The sequence below is a fragment of the Hippoglossus stenolepis genome, chromosome 15 (assembly GCF_022539355.2).
Source record: "Hippoglossus stenolepis isolate QCI-W04-F060 chromosome 15, HSTE1.2, whole genome shotgun sequence".
NCBI lineage: Eukaryota > Metazoa > Chordata > Actinopteri > Pleuronectiformes > Pleuronectidae > Hippoglossus > Hippoglossus stenolepis.
Genome location: NC_061497.1, coordinates 2716275 through 2742419, shown reverse-complemented (window position 1 = coordinate 2742419; position 26145 = coordinate 2716275). Strand labels below are relative to the sequence as shown.

The 26145-nt window shown below is 41.0% G+C and overlaps 1 protein-coding gene across 1 annotated transcript in view; it reads left to right on the top strand.

Moving 5' to 3' along the window:
* LOC118122572 (protein turtle homolog B) overlaps positions 1-26145 on the top strand; it is a 128748-nt gene that overhangs the window by 81008 nt on the left and 21595 nt on the right. The window contains exons 8-17 of the mRNA XM_035179363.2: positions 2850-2992; positions 3152-3292; positions 3416-3532; positions 4339-4489; positions 6781-6892; positions 9825-10000; positions 12849-13072; positions 16769-16853; positions 18780-18944; positions 20538-20583. Of these exons, the coding sequence (XP_035035254.2) occupies positions 2850-2992; positions 3152-3292; positions 3416-3532; positions 4339-4489; positions 6781-6892; positions 9825-10000; positions 12849-13072; positions 16769-16853; positions 18780-18944; positions 20538-20583 (1360 nt within the window). The remainder of the gene's footprint in view (positions 1-2849; positions 2993-3151; positions 3293-3415; positions 3533-4338; positions 4490-6780; positions 6893-9824; positions 10001-12848; positions 13073-16768; positions 16854-18779; positions 18945-20537; positions 20584-26145) is intronic.

The window sequence follows — 26145 nt, the reverse complement described above, 5'->3', positions numbered from 1 at the left end:
AATCAAAATGTGACGATAAGTATTTTGTTAGTCATGCATGTTCAGTGATGTAGAAAAACACAATGTAACGTTTGCAAGGGCTTTAAAACAAATGATAAAACATTATAATCAGTGACATTAAGATCAATATACACTGCCCTGTATCGATATCAGAATCATTCTGTGTAATCTGGCTGCCATTCCTGGTCCCACAAACATTAAGTTGTTAGTCTTCAAACTAAGCTTGGACAGGTCCAATAATATCTCTGTTGCAACATCAAAAGGCTTCTTTTCAGGAAAGTAGGACATCCTGGAGCACTCAAGGCTTTTTTGGGATGTATTAGTGCATGAGCTCTGTAAAAGATATCAGACATGTCTATCTTGACAAATTGCTTCAATTTCAATGGAACAGCCATTCAACAGCATGATGTGTGGGATGACCGATCTTTGTCTCTGTTGAGCAAAGACCTGACAATGGGAGTTTCTGTGCATTTGGTCTGAAGCATCATTGTTTCCTGTTAAATCTTCACGGCTCTGAAGTTGCCTGTTTTTGGGGTGAAACTGTGTTCTATACATCCTCTGTTCTGTGGAATTATTCGGACTCCCATCCGTCCCATTCATATCCCAGACAAACCCCTAAAACCACCCAATCACACCTTTGCTTTCTCAAATACACTTCTGTTTTCCACATGTTTGTTTTCTTCTTCCCTCTCTTCCCTCCCTATCTTCATTTCTAATCCATGTATATTCATGCAGCAGTCTCTCCCTCTGTCTTTATCACAGGTTACTCCCTTCTTCTTCTCTCCTCCCATTGAGCTATTGCTCTCTCCATCAGTCACTCCCAGCTGTAGAAACACTGGGCTCAGTGAATTTATCACAGGGAGGCAGAAGCGGGACCGGCTTTCAGATTCCAGCCTTGTCGACCGGTGACCGGCCTCAGTAGTCAAGGCAACAGACATTTTGCATTCCGTCGCGCTCCTGCCTCCTTCGATGGCTGTACGTTAGATTGCGTGGCGTGTGTGCGTGTGTGAGAGAGTGTGCCGAACAGAGGCAGGCAACACCAGTAGTGAGGGGGAGGGAGAAGTGAGAAGGGGGGGATTACATCATTGCTGTTAGAGAAGGGACTTTTCTCTGTCAGACTGCAGAGGCTCTCTCTCTCTCTCTCTCTCTCTCTCTCTCTCTCTCTCTCTCTCTCTCTCTCTCTCTCTCTCTGTGTCTTTTTGCCCTATTCTTTCCTCTCAGCCTAATTTTCTCCTTTTGTCCCCTCTTCTTCTTTTCATCCCTTTCTCCCTGTCCTCGACATCAGCTCTTCTCTCCTTCTTTCGTGCCCTTTTTCTCCCTTTTGCCTCATCCTGCTTAAATCTCTCTCCCACACTTTCTGTCCTCCCTCTGTCTTTCTCCCTGAAGTGCTTGCCAGTGAATAAGTTCCCTGAAGCATTTTGCAGGGGGAACCAGCGTGTTGTGAGCGATAGCATTGTCTGAGGACTATTTTTAGAATCTTGGCTGATACTCTTGTCTGTGGTGCTCGTGGAGGCGCTCCTCTGGGCTCTTTGTGGCAGAGCGCTGGCTGGCCGGTGGTTAGGACTGCGGACAACAGCGGTTGTAGTTTAAACTTGTTCTGGCAACAGCGAGGTCAATCGATATCTCTCTCTGTCACTCTCTCGCTCTCTCTCAATCCCTCCATCTCACAATGTCACGTAATCATTCACTCACTCACTCTCTCATCTCTCCTTTGTAGTGCCAAACGAATGCCTTATGCCTTTGTCACTGCATTTCCAGCCACACCACCTCATTCTCCTCTCTTTTCCACCAGCTTCTCTAAGCCTTACGTCATCCAGTCACATCTCTCTCTCTCTCTCTCTCTCACCTGTCCTCTTTCCCACGCTCATGCTCAGCCTTGCTCGTCCTTTCTCTATCGCCCCGCTGATAGTGCTCTCCCCTCCTCCTCCTCCTCTCACTCACCCACTCACCCACTCACACCCTTTTCTCCTCCTTATCACTCAGTGCCTGCTTTGAAGCTCTCCTCCTTGACCTCATTTAGGCACCACACAGTTCTCACCCCTCCTTACAATTCAGGGATTAAGGAGAAGTTTTAGCCTCTCCTCTTTTTTCCTCCTCTTAGCCCATTTCCTCCAGCTGGGGATGGATGGACTTTTTCTTGTGTGCCTGTGTTTTCCCAAAGGGTGTAGCTTGACCATATCAGATCTGAATTATTTAAGACTTGAGTTACACGGGGGAACAGGATATGTGAAGCAAATACAATCCAAACAAATCAGAGCTTATCTGACTACAGTGATTGATTGGAAATGGGGGCATAAAATAATCATTGATTAATTGTAATCGAGGTAAAAGTTTGAAATAATCATGATATTGATTTGAAGTCATATCGCTCAGCCCGTATATTAATACTATAAAGTTTTGATATTTTGTAACTGTTTCTCTCTAACTATACCACTTTCTTTTGAAATGTGATGTTACTGTTTCTTCCAGGCAGTGAACATGTTTTGTTTATCATAGAAGACAGTGAATCATGCACGAGACAGTTGTAAGGAGACTTGATCCTTGGTTTAAATCTTGTTTGGTTTACTATGTGTGTTGTCTGGTACACTCTGCTGCACATTTAATTTCAGCTGACAAATAAACCTGATGTGCTGGGATATGCTGTGTTTCTACAAACACACACAAATGCTGCTCTGAGACCAGCTGTGCTGCACATAAATTCATTTATCATGTTATGATGAGCCAACTTCCCATAAACTGTGCGATTTCCCAGTCTTTCCTAAGCAGCTATTATAGTCACTAGGCACCAGACTTCCCAAGCTGCAAAGACATGATTAACCACTAGCTTTTCTTTCTGTGTTTTTGACTAGATCCTGCCCGCGTGGCAAACATGCCATCCGTCATCTACGTGGCCATTGGTTTGCCAGGCTTCATCCGCTGTCCTGTAGATGCCAACCCCCCTGTAACTCTAGTTAAGTGGAAGAAAGATAGCCTCCCTCTCCGGATAGATAAGGTGAGCTGGTAAAGTGCTGCACTTTGGTTCCGCTCACTTTACCCTGCCTCAGTCTGGAAACAACTGTGCCATTTCTGTTTTCCTCTCTTTAATTGAGGGAAAATGGAAGTTCCTCTGAGTTATTGACAGGATTAATGTCCATAACATCCTCATCCACAGTACCCTGGTTGGAGCCAAATGGAGGATGGTAGCATCCGCGTGGCAGAGGTGACAGAGGACTCTCTCGGCACCTATACCTGCATGCCTTACAATGCCCTGGGATCCATGGGATGGTCCCCTCCTGCTCCCCTGGTGCTAAAGGTATGTGCATGGTCACTGTGCACTTATTGATCGAAATATACTTATTTATCCCAAATTAGCTCTTTTGCATCCAGGAGAAAGTGCTAACCCTAACCCCCCGTTTGGATGTTTCACACTGGACAGGACCCTCCCAAATTCTCAGTGGTTCCTGGAGGGGAGTACAGGCAGGAGGCTGGGAGAGAGCTGGGTATCCCCTGTGAGGCAGAGGGAGACCCCTTTCCCAACATCACATGGCGGAAGGTAAGACTCCCTCCTCACTCCTGCTCTGCTGTATATAATTTGGCCACCACATTTTTTTATAAATTTGTTTGTCAGTGGTTCATGTTGTTTAATATTATGTTCAGTGTTTTCCATTTAGAAGCCTTTATTTTTGATATCTGTGCCTGTACTGGGTGCTCAGACTTTAATTTCTCAAATTTCTAATTTGTCGATTTAATCACATTTTAATGATGTCTATAAAATAAGCCATCAATGGGAACATGTTCGCTTCTCTCAATTGTTTGCTTGATAATGAGGCATGTTTTATTTTGCTCTTTGATGAGGTTTTGTTTGTCGCCCTCTTATGAAATGAAATTTTATAAATCATTAGTCTGTATATTTCATACAATGAAGCAATAATATTGTAGTAGATTTGAGACTTAGTACTGTTAATATGGGCGGCTGTGGAGGTAAAACAAATGGGTTGGAAGTTAGATCTCTGGCTCCTGCAGTCCACATGCCGAAGTGTCCTTGGGCACTGAAAGCCCAAATTACCCCTGACAGCTGTGCCGGCAGTGTGAGTGGCGTGTGATAGAAAAAATGCTGTGTATAGAAGCGTGTGAATGACTTTAGGTCTAAGGTTGAGTGGTTGAAAGTGGAAAAGTGCTATACAAATACGCTCCATTTACCATTTAATTAAATTTTTAGTGGCTGGTGAACAGTGTGTTGACTGTGCCTTTCTTCACAATTTTTAAATTTTTCGTTGCATGTAACAACATTTTGTGCACCTCCTGCTGTCTCTCTTTCATTGACTGCCTCTTGTCTCTCTATGCTGTGGTGGACTGCAGGTAGGGAAGCCCAGCAAAAGCAAGCACAATGTTCTGCCCCGTGGCAGCTTACAGTTCAAGTCACTCACAAAGGAGGACCACGGGGAGTGGGAGTGTGTCGCCACCAACGTTGCCACGAGCATCACTGCCAGCACGCACGTCCAAGTCATAGGTACCCAACATGTGCATGAATGCACACATACTGAAGCTTACAGAAAAATACAATGTACAATATGTAAGACTCTCTTTATATAGAAAGTACAGTAATTGGCCAATGACTAAGCTCCATCCCCCTTGGTTACTGCTGCTCCGCCTGATTCTCATTTCTAACTGGCAATAGTCAATTTGCCTGCTGAAATTACAGCTATTACTGGCAGATTTCATTAGCTCTGGCTAACTAGCTAATTAAACTTATTAAACATCAGCTTCATGAATTTTTTGAAGACACTGTCTCTGGGTTATTTCATAGCATAATGTTTAAATATAAACACTGTCAAAGCATCTTAATGCACTTAATCAGCAACAGCAACATACAGTACGCGATGTTTGACAAAAGATGTTCGGGGGTGGAGGGGTGGGGTTAATAATTAACAGTTAATTAACCTCATTTATTTAATAAGGAACATAAACATTCAAAACAAGCACCGAACAAATAGGAGCCACTAAGTTAGACTTGCAAAGATTAACGCAGACGTTTCTGGGAGCTGAGTCATTACTAAAAGTGTTGTGTGGTGCATGCATGTGTGAAGGATACACAGTGCACAGTGATTATATAACATATGGCAGAACCAGCAGAGGTGGTTCTCAGGGAGCTCGTAAATGTAGGTCGTGGGTGAAACACAAGATGCACTTTGTCATCAGGACACAGGATGATGAGGAAGGTGAGATGTTGGTGTGGAATCAGGGCCAGCAGGGAACCAAATCTACAGCTGAGATGTGATCAGCCCAGCTTAACCCAGAGACCAGCACGTCTAAAGCTTAATGCAGTGCTGCATGCTATTTGCTTCTGACTTCCTGCTTATAGACATATAGCATCGCACTCCTCAAAAGGCCACAACTTGTCAGATTTACATATCTGTCAGCAATAGCAAATAGCAAACAAAACAGTTGGAGGTGAGCTGCAGAAACCAATTCTGTAATAATCATACAGATAATGATTAGATGGTGTATAGCAGTAACAGTAGTTGCATGCAACTGCTTGGTGTTGGATACTTTTGGACCAGAAGTGTTGTGTCTCAAAGAAAGCCCCTTTCTAGCAGATATAGGACAGTGAAAGCAGTGTGGGGAGACAACTCTATACACTCATTGTATTGCTCTGGCACCCTCAAACAAGCTATCCTGGAAGAAAATCATAAAGCATGAATTAGTAATGAAATGTTGAATGTCTAAAACATTGGAATGCATCTGGCCTTGTTTGCCTTGTTGTCAGTCTTTGTCCTTGCTGACCGCTGTACTTCCTCTCTGGATGTGAGCCACTTAAATCAGAGCAATGCTGTGGCTGTATTGAACTGGCTCCTAATTGTTTCCTGTTGCCTTGGCTCAGGCACAGTATCTGAATAATGGAAGTGGCGAGAGGGTTATCTTTTGCTTTATATCAAAACTTGATTTTTTTCTTACATTATTTCCATTTGGCAGATAAAACCTTAAAAATGTAGAGTTATTGTACAACTTTTTAAAGATGTCTACCCACTACACTACTCTTGTTGAGGGTTAAGGGCAGAGGATGTCGCACCTTGTTATGGGCGATACAAATACAATTTGATTGATTGATTGATTGATTGATACTAATTCCACAATGTCTGTCTGTGTATTTGGAAAACATATCTCTTGAAAATATATATATCAAATTGACTTCACAATTTGCATGTGTATTGTAATTTGCCTGAGAAAGTGCAGTTCCAAGTTTGGTGCGATTTGGAAATGCAATACATTCAATATTAATAAAATGTGAATAATCAGGCGATCAGCACTCTGCAGCAGTAAATGGGAGCATAGCAGTGTGCCTTCAGTCTGTAGACCTACTAGAACATGTCTTCTCCTACGTCCTCAGACTACAACAGTGATCAGCTACTGGATAAAAAGCCCTGCACACAACATCCAGCACACAAACAATAAAAAAGTGACAGTATATTGTAGAGCTGTTTGAGGAGGACTCACTAATGACAAGGACAATTCTGATGTATAGCTGCGGAGCATAGCAACAGGTCAAGTAAACAGCCTATTCCAAACAGCTGGGTTTGCAATGAGCACTGCACCAGTTATGCAAATATACCGTAAATCCCCTATTTTTGTCTTTGCAGTTAAAAGTTTACTGGATGCTGAAAACTTTACTACATTACATTATACATGACTGTGTCCAGCGCACAATACATTTCTTTGATAAGTAAAATGAATGTAGTGTATCACAGCAGGACCCCTCAGTGACTAATGTGCCCTTTTAACAACACCTTTTCCTCTCTGCAGGCACAAGCCCCCATGCCCCCACCAGAATCCACGTGGTGGCATCCTCCACCTGGGCCAACGTGTCCTGGGAGGCGGGCTATGATGGAGGTTTCCCACAGACATTCTCAGTCTGGTATGGCCATGTGTGAGTCATCCCAGCATGCTTTGCTTCCTGCTTATTTTCCCTCTTCCAATACTTCCTCTGTTGTTTCGTAAAAAATGTCTTTTCCAGGGTTGTGTTCAGAACAGTTGTGAAAACGTAGAGATGGAAATACATGGCGATCCAGTGTGAGTGAGTTTTCATCTCTTACCTTGAAATTTCTGGAGGAACGTGTAAAAACAGCTGCAACTAAACTGAACATGACCCAAAGTTCCCTGTCCTACTGCTGTTGCTGCTGCTGCTGCTGCTGCTGCTGCTGCTGCTGCTTTGCTGCTGCTTGACTGGGTCTGGAATGTTTTGACGACTTAAGATTTTAACCATGGCAGGCGCAGGATAATTTGAATTGAACTGAACTGAAGGGATGCTTTACCCACACGCTAAACGGTGTGTGTAGAGCAAATAAAACATTAATCTCAAGCATAATTTAAAATGAAGTTTATAGGATGCTGTCATGCAATGCAACTAAGTGCTTATTAAAGTATCATGGCCTTGTACATTGCCGACTTTTTAATGGAGGTAGGTTCTCTAAATATTACATGCACATACGTCCTATTTGGTTTGTCTCAGCTGCAGATGCAACAACTGATCTTATAATCAGGCAAATTCTGAAATATACTCAATCAAAGAGAGAAAGACCGAAAGGATGGACCTAACATTAACATTCTGTGCTGCTCGTAAGTTTAAATTGTGTAGTAGATCAAACGCACTGTAGGTTAGACACACAATCATATAACAACAATTTTTTTATAAGCTGTGAGTAGAATCATCACAAACGTATGAGACTAACCTGCAGGGCTCTTTCTTACATTTCAAGTCGTGTGTCTCTTTGATTTCAAATGAAGTTGACTTAACACAAACAGAGCTGATTGTATCATCCTACCTGCAACTGAGGAAATATTGGAAATGTGATCTTATCTCTATAAAACTGACAGTGCTGAAGGTGTGAGGTAAAGACTTCTGTCTAGTGGTGCACCGATGTATCGGCCGTATATCGGTAGCGGCCGATATTCGCCTCGTTTACTGCCATCGGCGTATCGGTAATAAACTTGACTTTCACCGATAACATTGGCCGATGTTCATTGGTATGTTTTCTGCAGCCTGCCAATCTGGCATCCAGATTATGGTACACTGACGCCGGGTTTACCCGGGCGCTGAGCCGCGCAGCTGAGAACCGCCCGGAAAGCCAGGCGCCTCCCATCCCCCTGTTAAACCTTTGTGCGGTTCACATGGGCTGCGATGCGCGCGCCGCGCCAGCGCCCTTCACCGATGGTTTCAGCGTGCGAGCGAGCGTATCGCGCCAGGAAACAGACTGAAAATGATTTTAAACGATATAAATGACATATTTTATATGATATAAATGATCAAATATGCATCCCATACTTTGTATTCCCCTTCTGTTGTCCTGGAGTTTTAATTTTCCCAATTTTCCCAATCACATAATTAAATGTCCCCCTCTGCCCATCCACTACAGCCACACAAGCAGTCATATAGATAAAAAGAGAGAGAGAGGGGGGGGGGCTAAATGCTTGCTTGGAGAATACGCCATTTACCCCCGACACCCGACATTGAACGGCTTACATACAACAAGATCGCATCGCGGGCTGACGGGAATGGAGAAATGCGGGTCGGTGTGCACATGCGCAACAGGTACTACATACAAACAGCAGAGACAATGTCGGCAGCGTCGGCTGTGTGGGATTTCTTCACTGTCTCAGAGAAAGATCGCCGTTTAGCAATTTGCAAGACATGTTCAGCCGACATTTCAAGAGGGGGTAATACCACCAAGGATTTCAACATGGCATCTAAAGTTACACTTGTCACTTTTTCTGTTTTTCATATTATTCAAGTAATAAACAAATATCGGCTATCGGCTAGATTGTTGTTTTAAATATCGGTATCGGTATCGGCCAAGAATTTCCATATCGGTGCATCCCTACTTCTGTCATAATACATTTTATAGTTACACCTTATGATGGGTATCAGTAATGTGTTGCTGGGGGTGAAGAGCCAGTTTCCAAATGTTGTGTGAACCATTCTACCACAGAACAACAGAAAAGGATTGACCATGTTGCATATTATCATTTAAAACAGTACAAAGTGTATGTATGGCAATAATTTTTATTGGACATTTTAAGTTAAATTGTGACAAATGATGATTTTTCTTTATACTGAGCTATTCATCTGTCAAACTTAAACTAAATTGCATTAGTGTAACAAATTTAAGTTGAGGCATTATGTAGGGAAAAAACATAATACATTTAAACAGTGGATTAGACTGAAGCAACAGATACCAATTGTTGTGCTGAAACTTAAAAACTGTAGGTGAATCACCTCTTTGATTATTTGGCATGGTGCTGATATTTATATATTTCTAATAAATGACCTTAAAATGAAGTTATCTCGGTAGGTGATGTGCTACATGACAAGGACCCTTCAACATAAATAATTTTTAAGCAATAAAAAAACGTATCATTACTGTATGACTCTGTGCTTTTACTGTAGATTTGTAGCAGCCGTTGCATGTGTTACAGTTGTCTGCTGTTTCTGGTGGTCGGTTGCGGGTGACGCTGAATGTATGGCAACAGCAAACTGCAAAGCATGGGCTTACTTCCATCAAGTGAATGAAGTGAACTGTGAAAATTCATGGAAGAAATTATTTATTTCCTCATTATGTAATGCCACATCAGTGATGTTACTAGAACTGCTGCAAAAATTGTGTAACATTATGTTACATTGTAGTGTGTTAAAGTGTGTGATGATAATGATTGAACTAGAACATCAACATGAACGCAGCTTTTACCTGAATCTAAAAAAGAACAACAACCAACGAACTGCTGCTATCCTAATTTATTTATCTATTTCATTCCTGTCTGTCCCCTCACCTCTTGTCCTGACTCCTGTGCAGGATGAAGAGGGAGCATTTAGGTCCACATGACTGGCTTTCCATACCCGTGCCTGGAGGCCACGACTGGATGATGGTGCCTGGTTTGGAGCCAGAGACAACATACCAGTTCAGCGTCCTGGCCCAAAACAAGCTTGGTACAGGACCCTTCAGCGAGGTTGTCACTGTGAACACACTAGGTGAGTATACTCACCGCTGCTGCACCTGGACCAATCCATCCAATAATACAGTAGCTTTGGCAGCCATGCAGCTAGGATGGACCAAAGAGTAGCTGTGTCTCAGTTCAGGGCTGAATCCCTCAGAGGCTGCATTTGAAGGCTCCTTCACCCAGAAATGAATGTTCCAATGGGTGGATCCTTCCAGGCTCAACATATCTCAGGAGTCATTGTGCTTTGGTGACGAACAGTTTTCCAAAGAGGTAATGGCACCGCTAAGCGACAACATGTCTAATGGTTGAGTATCAAGGTTCAATTCAACTAATCAACTAACAGTGCTACTACCTAACTTCAATAAAAGTGGATAAGCTGGTGACACCAATCAGGGAAAGCCTCTGTAGACCAGACTGTCTCATTTCGGTTTGGCCTTTGCGCTGTAGTCTGCGGGTAGACTGGGACCTCTGAAGGATGCAGCCCCTGAATTGAGACACAGTCAGGGTGTTCCTCGGAACCAAAGATAAACATATGTTTAAAGTGCTAAACTCAACATTTATTGTAACACCATGTTCCGAATTTGAAAGATAGTAAACTGTGTTTATCTCTCATAGTTCTAATTTGCATTATAATATTTTTCATATCAGTAATTTGAATAATAGACCACTTCATGAAAAAAATTCCACTTCGTTTGATGAACATAATGTTCCAGATAAGATTAGCGCTGCAGTGGTAGAGAAGTCATTTTAGAAACTACTGTGCTGTGAATGAAGTCTGGTGTTAGATGTGCTCAGTCCATGTAGAACCAGACTTAAGAATTCAGAGGACCATGCAAATGTTCATTATACCTTCATGTCTACAAATGTTTATTCCCGAAAATGTCACAGCACAAACAAACAAAAATACAAAACAGACATTTGTCAGTTTCAAAAAACGACTCAAACATCTTTTTAGACCTGACTAAATGCAATCAGTCAAAAATCCCTCCCACCTCTATTCACTACCTGAGTTCAGCTTTGTCCCCTTAAATGTGTCCTAGTCACTGAAATATGTAGAGCGTCCTTGGGTCTTTTGAAAGGCAGAGAGGAGGCAGTGAATGATTCTGCTTCAGTGATTGTTCTCTGACATACACCCTGTTAATCCTCCTATTAGACTATTAGACAGACCCAGTGAGTAATGAGTGAATTAATAAGGGAACATGTTCTGCCCCTAATAAGGTGCTTCATCTAAAAAATAAATCATATATTGTCAGGCTAAAGTGGTTTTAGGAAATCTCGGATGTTATATTTCAGATTTCTGGATGTTCCCTATATTTAAAGCTACAGACATGTATTGGTTTTTCTACTTCAAGCAAGATGTGACTGTGCCAAGCATTATCACAAACCTCAACTGTACAGTCATAAAATCTGATCAAATAATGATTCTGTTTGTTGAAAGGGAAAAAACAAACAAATTCAAACTTGACCAATGTTCTATACAAAAAAATATTTTTTTAACTCACATTGATGTAGATATTACATTAGCAGTATTCTTGATATTACTCAATGATATTATGATATTGCCATGAGATATAAAAGTGATGATATATATATTACTAACAGGGACATCGTTGGACATTTACTCTGCTGAACTACCTGCTAACTACCCATCTGAAACTGATGCAAAAACACATTGCTCCCAGCTCCTTTTCAAAAATAGAAAAATGGTACAGAGTGTTGTTTCTCATCCACAAAACAATCTTTGACATAAATAACACCAGGGGGCAAAGAAAGAACATGAGTCAGGACTTCCTTTGTGTCACAGATTGAATGTGCTATACATTACTAAGTGACTGATGACAGTAGTTAGGCTGTGAAATCAACAGTGGCCAGTCCAGTAGTTCACTTGCTGCAGCTTGTTAAGACACAACAGTTAAAAAGTCATCCCTGTTATTTTAGCAGCACAGATAAGAGCTTTATTGCTGATTATCAGAAAATACAATGTAAGATAGATGTTGTAAAAGCTTTAACTGGGCATTGATTGAACCATTATGCATTATTAAAGGGACATTTATTAAGTGTAAATGAAGCTGTCACAGATCATTACTTAAAGATAAGTGACGTGCTGAAAATTGGGATTACTATTCACGCTGTGTCACCTTCTGTGTCAGAAGCAAAGACGACAAAGCTTTCAGCTCCTTCTCCCCCTCATGTGTGATAAAGAATGTGGAATATTAGAGCCATGCTGAACAAGAAGTCTGAGATTTTGAGAATTAAGTCATAAGATTGTGAGAAAAAGTCATAATTTTAGGCTACATGTCATTTTACATGGTAAATGGTGATGCATTCAAATATTTGTCTGTATTAAAATGAAGAATACAGAGCATGCTGTTAAGTTATACTTAAGTATAGGTCTCACTAATAACAAAGTACTTTAAAATACTTCATCTTCTGTCACATCAGCCAAGACTTTGAAAAGATTATGTAAAAAACTGAGTCTACTCAGCCATAGAGTTTCAGGTTTACTTTTTCTAAATTTAAAATGGTAGGAAAAAACAGCAGCATAGAAAGTTTTAGCTGTGAATCCTGAACTGCATCAAAACAAAACAGAAGTGAGAAGAAACTGTATCATACATATCCCTCCAGGGTGACAAAGCAGTTTGTTGGTCAGAAGTGAACGGTGATGACAGTTGGAGTTGACATACGAGCTAGGATGATAAAATGTTTATGAAAGGGTCCTAAAGGATGCAAGGATGCAGAGATGAAGTGTGACTTTTACACATGTTAGAGATGCATGCATTATAAAAGCTTCATCACATCTTGTATATGTCAGTGTCAAAGTGTAAAAGAGACTCACTTACTAACGCACACGTCTTCTCAACCCTAACATGCTCTTCCAGTATTTCCTATAAGTACCCCTGAACCATTGGTGCTGCTTACCCCACCACGGTGCCTCACAGCCCGCACGCAGCAGGGAGTCCTGCTCACCTGGATCCCCCCTGCCAATCACACAGCACCTATCCAGCATTATGTCATGGACTTTCGCCTGGGGGAGAGGTGGGAGGTCTTGGACGACAGCATTACTGCTGGGGAGACGGAGTTGCTTGCCCGAGACCTCATCCAGGTAAAAGACAGGAAAGGGACTGTACACTGTAACAATCACACAATACTAAACCCCAAATTGCCCCTGAAGGCTGTGCTGGCAGTGAATGATTGATGTATGAGAGAAAAAAGTGCTGCACATAGATGCACTGTATGACTGCGTGTGTGAATGAGTGAATGGCAAAAACCTGTATCGAAAAACTGGTCATTAAAGGTCCAGTGTGTAAGATTTAGGTGAAAGGGATCTATTGGCAGAAATTGAAAATAAAATGATCCTAGTGATGTTTTCACTAGTATGTACTCACTAAATTGCACAAATTGTTGTTTTCTTTACCCTAGAATGGGCCCTTTATATTTAAATACTTTATATTTACATCAGGAGCGGGTCCTCTGTCTACAGAGGCCACCATGTTTTTTATAGTAGCCCAGACTGGACAAACTAAACACCTTTTTTATGACTTCTGAAGGCTACCATTAGGTTTTCCTTTATGCTTGGTCGGGGAGGGTTGAGGGGTTTTGCTACTTCTATGGTTCTCCATTATAATATGACTGTTGGGAAATTCGAGAGAGTTTTACTAGAATAAATCAGATTTTTTGTTTGTCTGTTACAGTACATGATTTATCAGAAAAAGAGTCCCCATCAGAATCCATTTTTTTTTCAGCCAAGGTCGTACTCTCGTATCAACATAACTTTGCACTTTTAATTGCCCTTGTAGAGATCAGGGAAACACAGCTCCAACATCACAACATACATGGAGCACAAAGCACAAGCATCCGTAGGATTTGTAAGTCATTTTAAACTCTTTTCAGAGATGAACTCTCCAGACGATGGGGTTTGGGCTTCGTCCAGAGCTTGTTTTTCACATGAGCATAAATTCTGCTGCAGAGGTCACGTTTTTGTTTCCAGCACATAATCCCTCTGTCACCAAAAAGATCTTGAATCTCATTGTCTTTCCAAGTTGACATCTTTGTTAAAAAAAAACAAGTCAGTCAGTTTGAACTGTACAGGAGGTTCCGTGGGTTTTGACTAATGACTGAGTTATGTTACTACTTAACAGGTCTGACCTCTGTTTTAGTTATTTGGTCACTGAGGAGCCTCAGATGTCATCAGACTAAAATGGAACATAACAACTACATTATTAAGTCAGCTGTCAGTCACAGGGCTGTCACATACACTCACATTCACACTGATGGCCTATTCAGAGTCAGCAGCTAACCTCACCTCCACTGGACTGTGGGAGGAAGCATGTGGAGGAAACCCACGCTCATTTTGGAAACACCACACACAGTAATCTCTGGCTCGCTGTTCCAACCAAGAGCGTCGTCCTCTAAATGACATGTACCCAGATCAGATTACGAATATGTTTAATAATGTGCTGCCATTTCCACCTTGGTTGTCATAGTAACCATGCCAGGATTCAAATGCTGACTTGTCTTACTTCCTGAACATCTCAATGGGTTTTAGTGAAGCTATGAAACTCTTCCATCTCTTTGCTTCTACCTCCACAGGCCATGTACTGAACCCCCAGCTGAACCATGAAAAGTAAATACACTGTCTCAGTATAAATTATGAATACAATGTGCAACGTAAAGAACAATACATTTCCTAGAGCCATTTTCAGGACAGGAAAGGAAAAAAAAATCTCTATATCCTCAGTGATTTATGAGTTCTGACACAGTGCCTCTTTCTCAGCTTTTCACATCTTGCTCATGTCGGTTAATTCTCCTGCCATGACACGTTTGAGCTTCTTTCTTTAATCTAACCACCACTTTCAGCTCCATGCAGATGCTTTTATCTCTCCTTCCACTGCACAGCAAACACCCACACACACTCCTCCCCATCTCTCTCACCACACACACGCAAGCTTGTATAACTTTTCTGCCGCAAATTTCTCACCGCATCAGTGGAGGTCATTTCTCTAGGAGGGATCTTCTGTTTCGCTGTCACTGTGTGTGAATGTGTGCGAAAGAGGGCATGTAGTGTGATGTGTGCTATGACACACTCCTCCACTTTCAACTCCTCAATCTTTTCTGGCAGTGCTAAGCTCCGTCCACAGCATATGTATCAGGAGTTTTACGAGTGTTACAGCAGTAGTACAGCTAAGTGTTGCCCCCTGCTGAAGTTGAGGTTTTCTTCCTGCTTGATTTTTCCCTTCCTGCCCTTGAGCAAGACACAGAATCTCTACCATCTCTAGAGCTGCTGCTCTGTGGCTGCACGTCCAGCAGCACATCAATGAACAACAGGCTCTAAAAGCCTCAGTGTGTCTGTCCTTAATGATTTAATCAAAGGTGATTTATCCACATGAATCATTCACTATCACATTCACGGTTCATTCATTCTCTATGGAGATCCATATGGTTCTCATCAGTCTGTTCTCAACAAAGACTCTTGATACCTATTGATTATAACAGTAAAAAAATATTATAATTCTGAGGCTTTTTTTTTAGATTAGAACATTTTCTATCCCTTATTCCTCTATTACTTTTTCCTCCAAAACAATACTCAACCGCTTTTATCATTGTTCTTCTGTAAAACTGTCAGACTGCTGTTACACAGCATTAAAAAAAGGATCCTAATCGATGCAGCAAAACAAGAGGATCTTTTTTATATTCATCACTTTCTTCTTCCTTATGCAGCGATCATTGAACTCACGATGGCTGACAGTTCAGACATTCGGGTTTGTTATGCTAGTATCAGCTAAAAATATCCTGGAGCCTCACACGGAGATTAGGAGCAGGCCACAAAGGTCTGTAAGATCACTCTTTCATATTTGTCAGACTTGTAGTTTTCAGAATATTCAAGTGACATTCACTGACAGACACCCTCTCTGGAGACATAAAAGGCGTTGTACTTTTTACGATGGTCTGATGAAACTGAGGCAGCAGAGGTTATGATTATTCAACTTTTTGTCCCTAGTATGGGGCGAGAACTGTTAGCATCTTCTCTAAACCCTCTTGGTAAATGGCCAGGTCATTTAAATTCTACAATGCAGGATTTCTGTTATAAATGTCAAATCCCAAATCCAATCCAAGATAATCCCGATGACATCGCTGTGACATAATCAGGGTTATTTTCTCAGATATTTTAATTCTCGTGCTGCTGCTATGATGTGTAAATTGACCTAAAACTTGGTAGTGAGCCCTTAAAAACCCCAATTTTGCAAATTCAGTTTACAGTAACTGATTCCATTGTGTCTTTTGTGTAGAAATGATCAGTTTTTAATTAATCTTTTTTTGAGCTGTTAAGCCTTTAAAATCCAATAAGTTGTGGCACTAAAACTAAAGGGTAACTGTCAGACTGAGCTGCACTGTTCATTTACTGAGCCTTGCAGACTTGGGTGTCGTCCACTAACCAGAGGGTTTGTGGTTCATTCCCCAGCACCTCCAGTCTGCATTCTGAAGTGTGCTTGGGTAAGAGACTGAACACCAAATTCCCCTGATGACTTTGCTGACAGAAAATGTGTAATATGTGATGGAGAAGTATGCAGTATGAATGTGCACGTGAATGGGTGATTGCTACTTGTAGTGTAAAGCTCTTTGAGTGGTCGATAAGACTGGACAATTGCTTTATAAAGTGCTTCACAAATACATTCCATTTACCATTTAACTAGGTGATCTTTGGAGAATCCGACAGCCTGATCACACACTTTATTCTTGACACCACACATCCTGAAGGTTTACCTTGTCGTGGTTTAATTCCCTCTTCTTCTGCTTCCAGGAGGCGTGGTATGAGTTCCGTGTCATGGCCGTCATGGATGACATGATCAGCGAGCCCAGTAATGTAGTGGGAGTGTCCAGCACAGGTAAGCATATGCATGCTATAATTTCACATGTGGTTAATAAAAATACTAATATTTAATGTATAAACCCACATTCCTTATTATAAATGCATGAAAAATTACTAAGCAGCTGACACAAGATCATCTTCTGGTTGAAACTCTGCTCCTTGCCTTGACTTCAGAGGAGCTTTTCATGTTTGATTCCCAGGGTTGGAAATTAACCCAACAGCCTCTGGCTCTAACCTGCATCTATAACCTCAGGCCATCTCATTTCAGTCCTGAGGAGGGGCTGCAGATGTATTGCACACTCAGCAACTCCAACTTTACATTTTGCCCACCCAGCACAATGTAATGTGAGCGTGCTATACATGCACACTCCTTTGTAGCATCCTGAAAAGTATGACATCATCCTTCTGCCTGTCTCCCACAGATTGCATCGTTCTGCTCTGTGCTAATAAAAAAACAGAAGGATTCATTAAAGTCTTTTTTGTTGCAACACCCAAAGCCTGAATCTGAAATTAAACCCCTTAAAATAGGATGTTGCTCCCACTGCAGAGGTCACTGAGTACACATCAGCTGAGCATTTCTGGAGAAGATTTGATCAGAAGACTGCAGACCTCTAGAAGTACTCTGCTGCCCCCCACTGGTAAAGTTGAACAGCTGTGCAATGTGCGGCTCAAAGGCTCCTGCTCGATCCTCTGTTTCTGTCAGTGAATATCGTGCTAACATGATGTGGACACTTTTTCTTTTTCTCTTTCCTTTTTTTAATTGGTTGATCAGATTCCAGTATTGCTGGAGCTACAATACTTTTGATTTGCTGTGTCATGCTCCCCCGCAGGAAGCAGATACAACCCTTTAAACCTTTTTTTCACCTTTGGGCAACAAGCCTGTTCATCTGTGACTGCTCTTGTGGAACTATCACATTGTAGTGTTTTACACACCATGTACCAGGTTGGCTCAGATGGTGATTAAACTGTTATTTTACATTGTGATGCCAACTGCCTTTGTTTGTTGTTGTGTCAGTCAGGAGGAATAGGTTGAAGTTATTACTGAGTCTACTTCATCGTGATGTCTTCCATTAAAGTCAAACATGTATTGACCCTGATGTTTAAACTTCACACTGTGTGATGTATGTGTGAATCTGTTTTCACATTTATCTGATGAGGGACGGATGTTTCTCTGTGCTCAGCTCAAATCTCAGTTCAACACGTATAGTCCAAGCTGATTTTGTGACATCAGTTAGTTTGCTAATCCTAGTCCAGTATGCAATTTACACAAATTTGTAAATTTATTTTGAGTGAGTACAATTCACCTGAAGCTACATTTCCATCATCCCAGTTTATTTTGGCAGTGAAACATGATCTGCCTCTGACTTTCTTTCTACACAGTAATATACAGATACTTTTGGAAAAATTCCTGGCTTCAGCTGTACCCTGCTGAAATCTCAAAGATGCAGTCCTAAAGGTCAGCTGCAAGATATTTGAATCTCATTGTAAACAGCAGGACTTTCGCTTTCATTTGCCGAAAGGTCCATGTGCAGGACCTTATCAATGATTGGATTAGTCTTCTGTTTCTGGTTAGAGAGTGAAGCTAAAGGCATTAAGGCTAGTGAGGAAACGGCAAAGGAGGCATACATGCACAACATCAGAATATCCTGATTCCTGATGATGTGAATTAAAAGCTCCAGGGTAGCCTCATAGTAAATATCGCCCCAGTGTCAGAGCCAGAAAATGAATGTTGACACTAGCATTAATGTTGAGGAGCGCTATATCTGATGTCTAGTGAGAAAACTAGACTTTTAAATCTGTATCTTTACTGTTTGCTATATTAATAAAATGCTCCTGAATTCTTGCTGCATAAATACTTTATTTCTCTCGCCTCTGTCTGCCTACACGAATCCAACTGCAAACTGAAGTTTTTGTCTCTGACTGTTTCCTCCTCACATCACAGACTTCTTCCCTCCTCCAGAGATGGTGGAGGAGCGTGGACTGGCACGGCCTGTGGTGGCGGGCATTGTGGCCACCATCTGTTTCCTAGCAGCAGCTGTCCTGTTCAGTACAATGGCCGCCTGCTTCGTCAACAAACAGCGCCGGCGGAAGCTCAAGAGGAAAAGAGGTGAGGGGGGGGATTAATGTCTCCATAATCTCTGAGCATATTTTTTAAATGTCACAAATATGATGAGAGGTTTCTCTCATTGTGTTGCATTTGGTTTGTCTTTACATTAGTTGGCTGCTTTGTCACTATCAGTTTTGAATACATTAATCGAAACCTTTAAGTGTGACACATTTAACTTGTGCTTAAAGGGCCCATATTGTGTAAAATACATTTTCTGGGCTTTTACTATCCGTAATTACTTGAAGGGGGTCAGTAGGTACCCTCAAAGTATGAAAACAGTCACTCCGCGGACTTTTTCACTCAGTCCATTCTAAGAAATAGGTTATCGAAACGTCTCGTTTCGTACTTCCTCCCCCGTATGATGTCATTCAGGATTGCACTCGTCTCTCAGCCCCACCCAGCAGGTACCAGTCCAGCCTCTGAACCCACCACCCCCGCTCCCCGTCACCTCCACCACCACCACCCCTCCACACCAAACGCGGCACCAAGCAGACATGTTGCTGAGCTAGCAGCTTGTTAGCTACCACAGGCTAACCACAACAAACAACACTGAAGATACACTGCAGCGTGGAGGGATGCAAGGAAGAGAATGTGTCCGTGCACATTCCTCCTAAGAACGTTACTGTTCGAGACCAGCGGTTACGCTTTATTTCTTCTGATGTGCCGTGTCGCTGTGCTCACTACGGAGTAACGTCTATGTTACTCCGTATTGAAACTCCATTGTGAAACTCCATACTGCAGCTCGGGACGTTACTCCTACATTGGCCGACTGTCCTGCTAAAACTTGAACAAACATGAGGACGGTGTAACTTACAGTTCAGAAACATCCTGTTGTAACCGACTGTAAATATGTGGCTGGTCTTCTATAGATGCAAACATAACAACTGGACTTTCAGCTGTGTTTACAAGAGAGATCGTCAAATGCGCCAGAATGAGACCGGTGATAGGCCTGGTCGCGTGTCACTCAGTCGCCTGGCACTCTCAAGTGCAGTCAGCCAATCAGAGGAGGGGTCAAGAGGCAGGCGAAAACAGCCTGTTCTGTCTGCAGCTCCAGAGAGAGGCAGAAGAGAGGACATGGAAATACACATTGCAGCAGTTTTTTCGACCACTGATATATCATTTTAGGAGTATCAATACCTAAAATTAAATCCCAGAAAGGTGTAAAATATGGGCCGTTTGACTGATTTGTGTACATTTCCCCATAGCTTCACAACTAATCATATATTCTAACAGGAAAGATTCAGTAATTTTGACATAGAATGGAAGTTAAAGTGCCGCAATGTCGTTATATCTTATGTTTCTTGGTTGTTTGACTTCTTAATTTTGTTGCTGTTCTGTCCCGGGGCTTTGCAGCAACTTTGCAGCAGCATCACTTGTGTTTGGTAAAATCGAGTAATGTAAATGCCTTGGACATGTGTTATTTACATTTTATTTAAATAAATGTTATTTACTGTTAATAATGAGGTTCAGAGACTTAAAGGTCTGGTGTGCATTTACACTGCCTCTGCCAGGACAGAGGATGTAGCATGTATCATGAATAACTTTGTTTATTATGTATTTGTGCATTAGTGGCCTTTTTTTTTTATCTTTCAGACCCTCCTCTGTCCATAACCCATTGCAGAAAAAGTCTGGAAATTCCGTAAGTAACCACCATGCACACAACACACAACATATTTTACAGTATATTTCATTCCCTAGAGCAACATTGCACATTACTCAACAACAAAACCCTAATCAATGGGCACAACAGGTAGGATTCATTTTGCTCCCTGGTCAAGCATCACACCATCATAAATATTTACAATCATTCAAACAGTATTACATTCAGCAAAGCAAACAATATACACACTGTACTTTTGAACCATGGCATCTGTTGTAGCAGAATCACAGTAAAAATTGGGAGACTCCCTTCCATAAAAGGAAAATAGATACATGTATCTATCAGTCTCATACTCAGGAGTTAAAGCTCTCAATTCAGGGATCCTTGTCACTGCTTTGAAGCAATACACAGGACAGAGACCTGGAGACAAAATGAGCATATATTTAGGGTAAATGTCAAGCGACCAAATCAATGAGACATAAAATAACTAGAGCTGTCAAACGGTTACAATTTTTAATCAGATTAATTACAGGGTAGCTATGATTAATCACGATTAATCACCATATCTAAATGTTTCTGTTGTGTGAACGGAAAGATATTTTTAGCATACATAGGATGGTTGAATAAAACTTTTTTCTTTTCTTTTTTAAATCAAACAAACAACCAAACCTTTACACAATTAAATGTGAATGTGAAATCTGAATCTGAGCCCATCTGTAGAAGCAGTGTTGAGCCAGTTCACGCTTAAAAAGAAAGAGTTCCAAGTTCAGTTCATGCGGATGAAAATGAACTAGTTCACGTTCATAGTTCATTTTTTATTGGGATGATTTAGGTGACAAACATACGGTCATGTGTTTGGTTATGAATCTATGGTGTCGGATCATGTCTGTGTCACTCCACTCATTTTAACACTGAGTCCTGACTGTGAGCCTCACGTCTCGTGTTGTACTGAGCACATGTTGACGTGTCATTTTCATGATGTTTAAATGCAGCCTCAGACTCTGGAGCAAATCAAACAAACACTAAGTTACTTCATGTGCTGATCAGGTCCTGATAACAGTGATGAGTGTTTATTAGTTCAAGTGAGAGCAGAGTGGAGGAGGACACAGAAACTCCAGCTCGGTACAAACCAACTGCAGCTTCTGCTCTGATCACTGAGCAGCTGTGACCAGAGAAACTGTGTTTCACTGTTCTTCTACAAAGTCACTGACCGGTTGCTTAACGTGAACGAGCTATGATCTCACTGCGTGTGTCGCTCTGAGCAAGTGAGTGGGGGCTGGTATGGGTACATGGAGCGGGTCATTCTGCGCATGCGTTAATGCGCTAAAAAAATGTACACGTTAATTCCACAAATTAATCATCCCGCGTTAACGCGTTAATTTTGACAGCCCTAAAAATATCATGTTGATATCTGAATGAAAATGTACTTTTACATTGTTCTCTGGCTTTTCTGGCCACTTTTCATTGGATATGGAGCTATGATTTGAAGCAGTTCAGCACTGACTCAAAGTTCCCGAGCGAAGTGGCTTTTTCCTCGGACGCCACGGTTGCAGCAAGGGCTGGTTTGGTAGCAGGGCTGCTAAGCTGACGGCCTTGTCCCAGTTTATTGAGCAGATCTCTTAAGGCTGATAATAATATAATAATACATTTTATTTATACAGCACCTTTCATACAAAAATATAGCTCAAAGTGTTTTACAATAAAATCAAAGATATGAATTAAGATAAATCAATAAGAACACATTAGCAATAAAACATATAGACTTAGGATTTGAAAAAAAAACATAAATCTAGCAATAGGTATAAAAAGAAGTAAAATAAAAATAGAATAAAGACAATTGTGTTAAAAAAAGAAGATAAAAGTAATTAAAAGCAAGATCATAGAAATAGGTCTTGAGTTGTTTCTTAAAACTATCAACAGAAGTAGCTTGTCTGATGTGTGGTTGGAGTTTGTTCCGAACAAAGCTGCGTTCCCACACTTTTTATAGTTCGTATTTTGGATATTAAGTAAGCCCAGGGTAGACGATCTGAACGAACGGTTTAGAACATACGCTGATAAACAATCAGAAATGTATAAGGGTGCTGTACCCTTAAGAGACTTAAAAACAAGTAAAATATTTGTAAAATCACTCCTCAGTGATACTGGAAGCCAGTTTAAAGACGCTAAAACCGGAGTAATGTGATATTTGTTCCTATTTCTCGGTAAAACCCTGGCTTCTGAATTTTGTACAAACTGGAGTCGATCAATTGATTTTTTCGGTATTAAAGAGCATTACAGTGGTCCAGACAAGAAAGTATAAAAGCATGAGTCAGCTTTTTGGCATCTTACTCTTACAATGTTTCTTAAATGATAAGAGGCACTCTTTGTGACATTGTTTATGTGTGGATTAAAATCTTTTTCATGAGTCAAGTGTAACCCCCAGGTTCTTTACTTTTGATTTGTTTTGATGCGCCAGACTTCCAAGTTTGCTAATAATCTTTTGTCTCTGATCCTCACTACCGATTACAAGAATTTCTGTTTGATCTTCATTTAATTTGAGAAAATTGTTGCTCATCCATTGTTCGTCACTAGAGAGGCAATTTATAACTTGATTTGGAGCATCAGAGTCATCTGGCGCTACAGATAGATATAACTGAGTATCATCTGCATAACAATGATAGTTCACGCCCTGATCACTAATATTTTTTCCCAGTGGTAACATATATAAGCAAAAATAATAAAGGACCAAGAATAGAACCCTGTGGAATGCCAAGAAGGTTGTCATGCTTTCGTGAAACATGGTCATCTAGGCTAACAAAATATGTTCTGCCAGTAAGGTATGTTCTGAACCAGTTTAGAGCAGTGCCTTTGATACCAATCCAACTTTCCAGTCTGTGTAAAAGGATCTTGTGATCTACTGTGTCTGTGCAGCAGATACGTCGAGGAGCATCAGGACAGATGTATTTTTGTTATCTGCGCTCACTCAAAGGTTATTTATTATTCTCACCAGTGCTGTTTCGGTGCTGTAATCCTTTCTAAAACCAGACTGAAATCAGTCCAGTATATGGTTCTTATGTAGGAACTCATCCAGCTATTTAGATATGGCCTTTTCCAGAACTTTACCAAGGACAGGCATGTTGGAAATGGGTCTGTAGGAATCAGGATTATTTTTTTTAAGAAGGGGGCTAACCAGAGCTGTTTGAAGTGCATCCGGAAAGATACCTGTTTCTAGGAAGCAATTAAAAATGTCTAAAACCTCTTTAAACAATCTGGTAGGAATTGCATCCAGTGAGCATTTGGAAGACTTCAGTTGCGCAATAATTTTAAGAAGCTCTGCTTAAAGGGGACATATTATGTAAATTCCACTTTTTTAGTGCTTCTACACGTTAAGTTGGGTATCTGGCATGTCTACCAACCCAAAAACTCTGGAAAAAAAACACTCGCGCGTTTTGTTATGGTTCCTCTAAGTCAGAAACGTCATGCTTGAGTGAATGGAATGAGCTTCCTATGTACTGTGTCGTCACAATACAGTGGGAGTCCCCCCCCACACACACACACACACACACACTGTTACGCCGGGTTACGAACACGGGCGCGCAGCGCTCCATTCTCAGCAGCAGCCGCTGGCTGTTCACATGGGACGCGCATTTCTCCGCGCTGGCAACCCACGATTCTGCTTTCTCCGCTTGTTGTTGTAACCGTTGAATGTCGGGGTTCGGGGGTAAATGATGGTCTTCATAGCCCCCACCCCTCTCTTTCTCTCTCTGTCTATCTGCTTGTGTGCTTGTAGTGGATGGGCAGAGGGGGACATTTAATTATGTGATTGGGAAAATTGGGAAAATTAAAACTCCAGGACAACAGAAGGGGAATACAAAGTATGGGATGCATATTTGATAATTTATATCATATAAAATATGTAATTTGTATCGTTTAAAATCATGGGGGGAGAGGGGGAGGGGGGAGCTGGCTCACTAGCATTTAAAGGAACAGGCACTCAAAACAGGTCACTCTGTGGAGGGCTGTTTTATACAGGGTAAAAAGGGTGCTGTTTTAAATAATCCTTGTAGTATTTTGACCAAAGTATGTTCCAGACATTTCATTAAGACCCCAAGGAACCATATCAACTTGTGGTAAAATGGGCATGCTATGTCCCCTTTAACTGATTTTTCCAAAAGAATTTAGAGTTGTTTGGCAAGAGGTTGGGGTTGAGTTATTTGGTGTTTCTATGGTGTTTACAATACTGGCACAGATTCAAAAATTCTGCAAACTCTTCACATTTTGGCAGGACATGTATATTCAGAGAGCTGCGACGGATTTAAAAGGTGATCAATTGTTAAAAATATAAACCAGGGATTCTTTCTGGTATTAATTTTTAGTAGGTGAGGAGCAATCTTATGAAAATATCTCTGTGGAATTAGATTTTTCTCCACATTCTCTCAGCTCTACGGCATTTCTTCTTTATCAGACATATTCTCTCATTTTTCCATGGCATTAGTTTTGTCTGTGATTTCTTTTTGGATTTCTCAGGTGCCACACTGTCGAGAGCTGATCTTAATTAAGAGTTAAAATGATTTACTTTTTCATGTATAAATTTAATATCTGAACACAGATAGCATCTCTTAATGAGATATCCTGTATCATTTTTTATTGGGCCATCTATGGTCACATCAAAAAACAAACAATAGTGATCTGACAGGTTAGTATGATGAGGATCTGCTGTTGGTTCCTTGGTCATTTGTGGTCGAATTGTCTCGGCTTTCCTAAACTAGATTTGCTGAATAATCTTAAAAGTAATTTCATGGGTTGGATGACAAAACCTCCCAACTTCTATTGAGAAAGACTTATTAAAGTCATTAACAAAATAAAAACTTTGAAGAAATGAAGGAATACCAGTCTAGAAGAGGTTAGACAATACTTTTTCATGAGGTTTCATTAGCAATTACATAAAAAACCTTAAAGGACAAAAACCAAAATGGAAAACCAAACTACAACACAAACTACAACTTTCATCCTAAACATCCACACACACCTTTCATTGTGTGTGTGTGTGTGTGTGTGTGTGTGTGTGTGTGTGTGTGTGTGTGTGTGTGTGTGTGTGTGTGTGTGTGTGTGTGTGTGTGTGTGTGTGTGTGTGTGTTTGTGTCTTTGTGTCTTTGACAGAGTTAGACACAAAGTCAGTTCTGATCAACTATATATTTGCAGATTTTTCTGTGTGGATTAAAATCTATGTTCTGTGGGAGTTTATCTTGTCTGTCCTCTTCCTGGGAGTCTTCCCGCCAAAAGGTTGTACAGCGAATTTGTGTCCCTTGTTCATTTTGTTATCATGTGAAGACATCATCCTCTCACGGTTAAAGAAGGTGTTTCTGTGTCTGTTTAATGATGATTCTGACACTTTAATTTAGAGGTGACAAGTTCACTTGACACATCCTTGGAGTTTCTGAAAAGCTTTTATTTTGTAACCCACTGTTCGTCTCCCTGTGATATTCAACAGATTTCTGAATTGTTTATTTGTAAAGCCAGCTGCAGTATTTACTCTGTCAAATGTTTCTGGACAACAGAGGTTAGTGACAGTTAGTAGTCTTTTGATAAAAACTCCATCTCATTATTTCTGTTGCTCTGTTC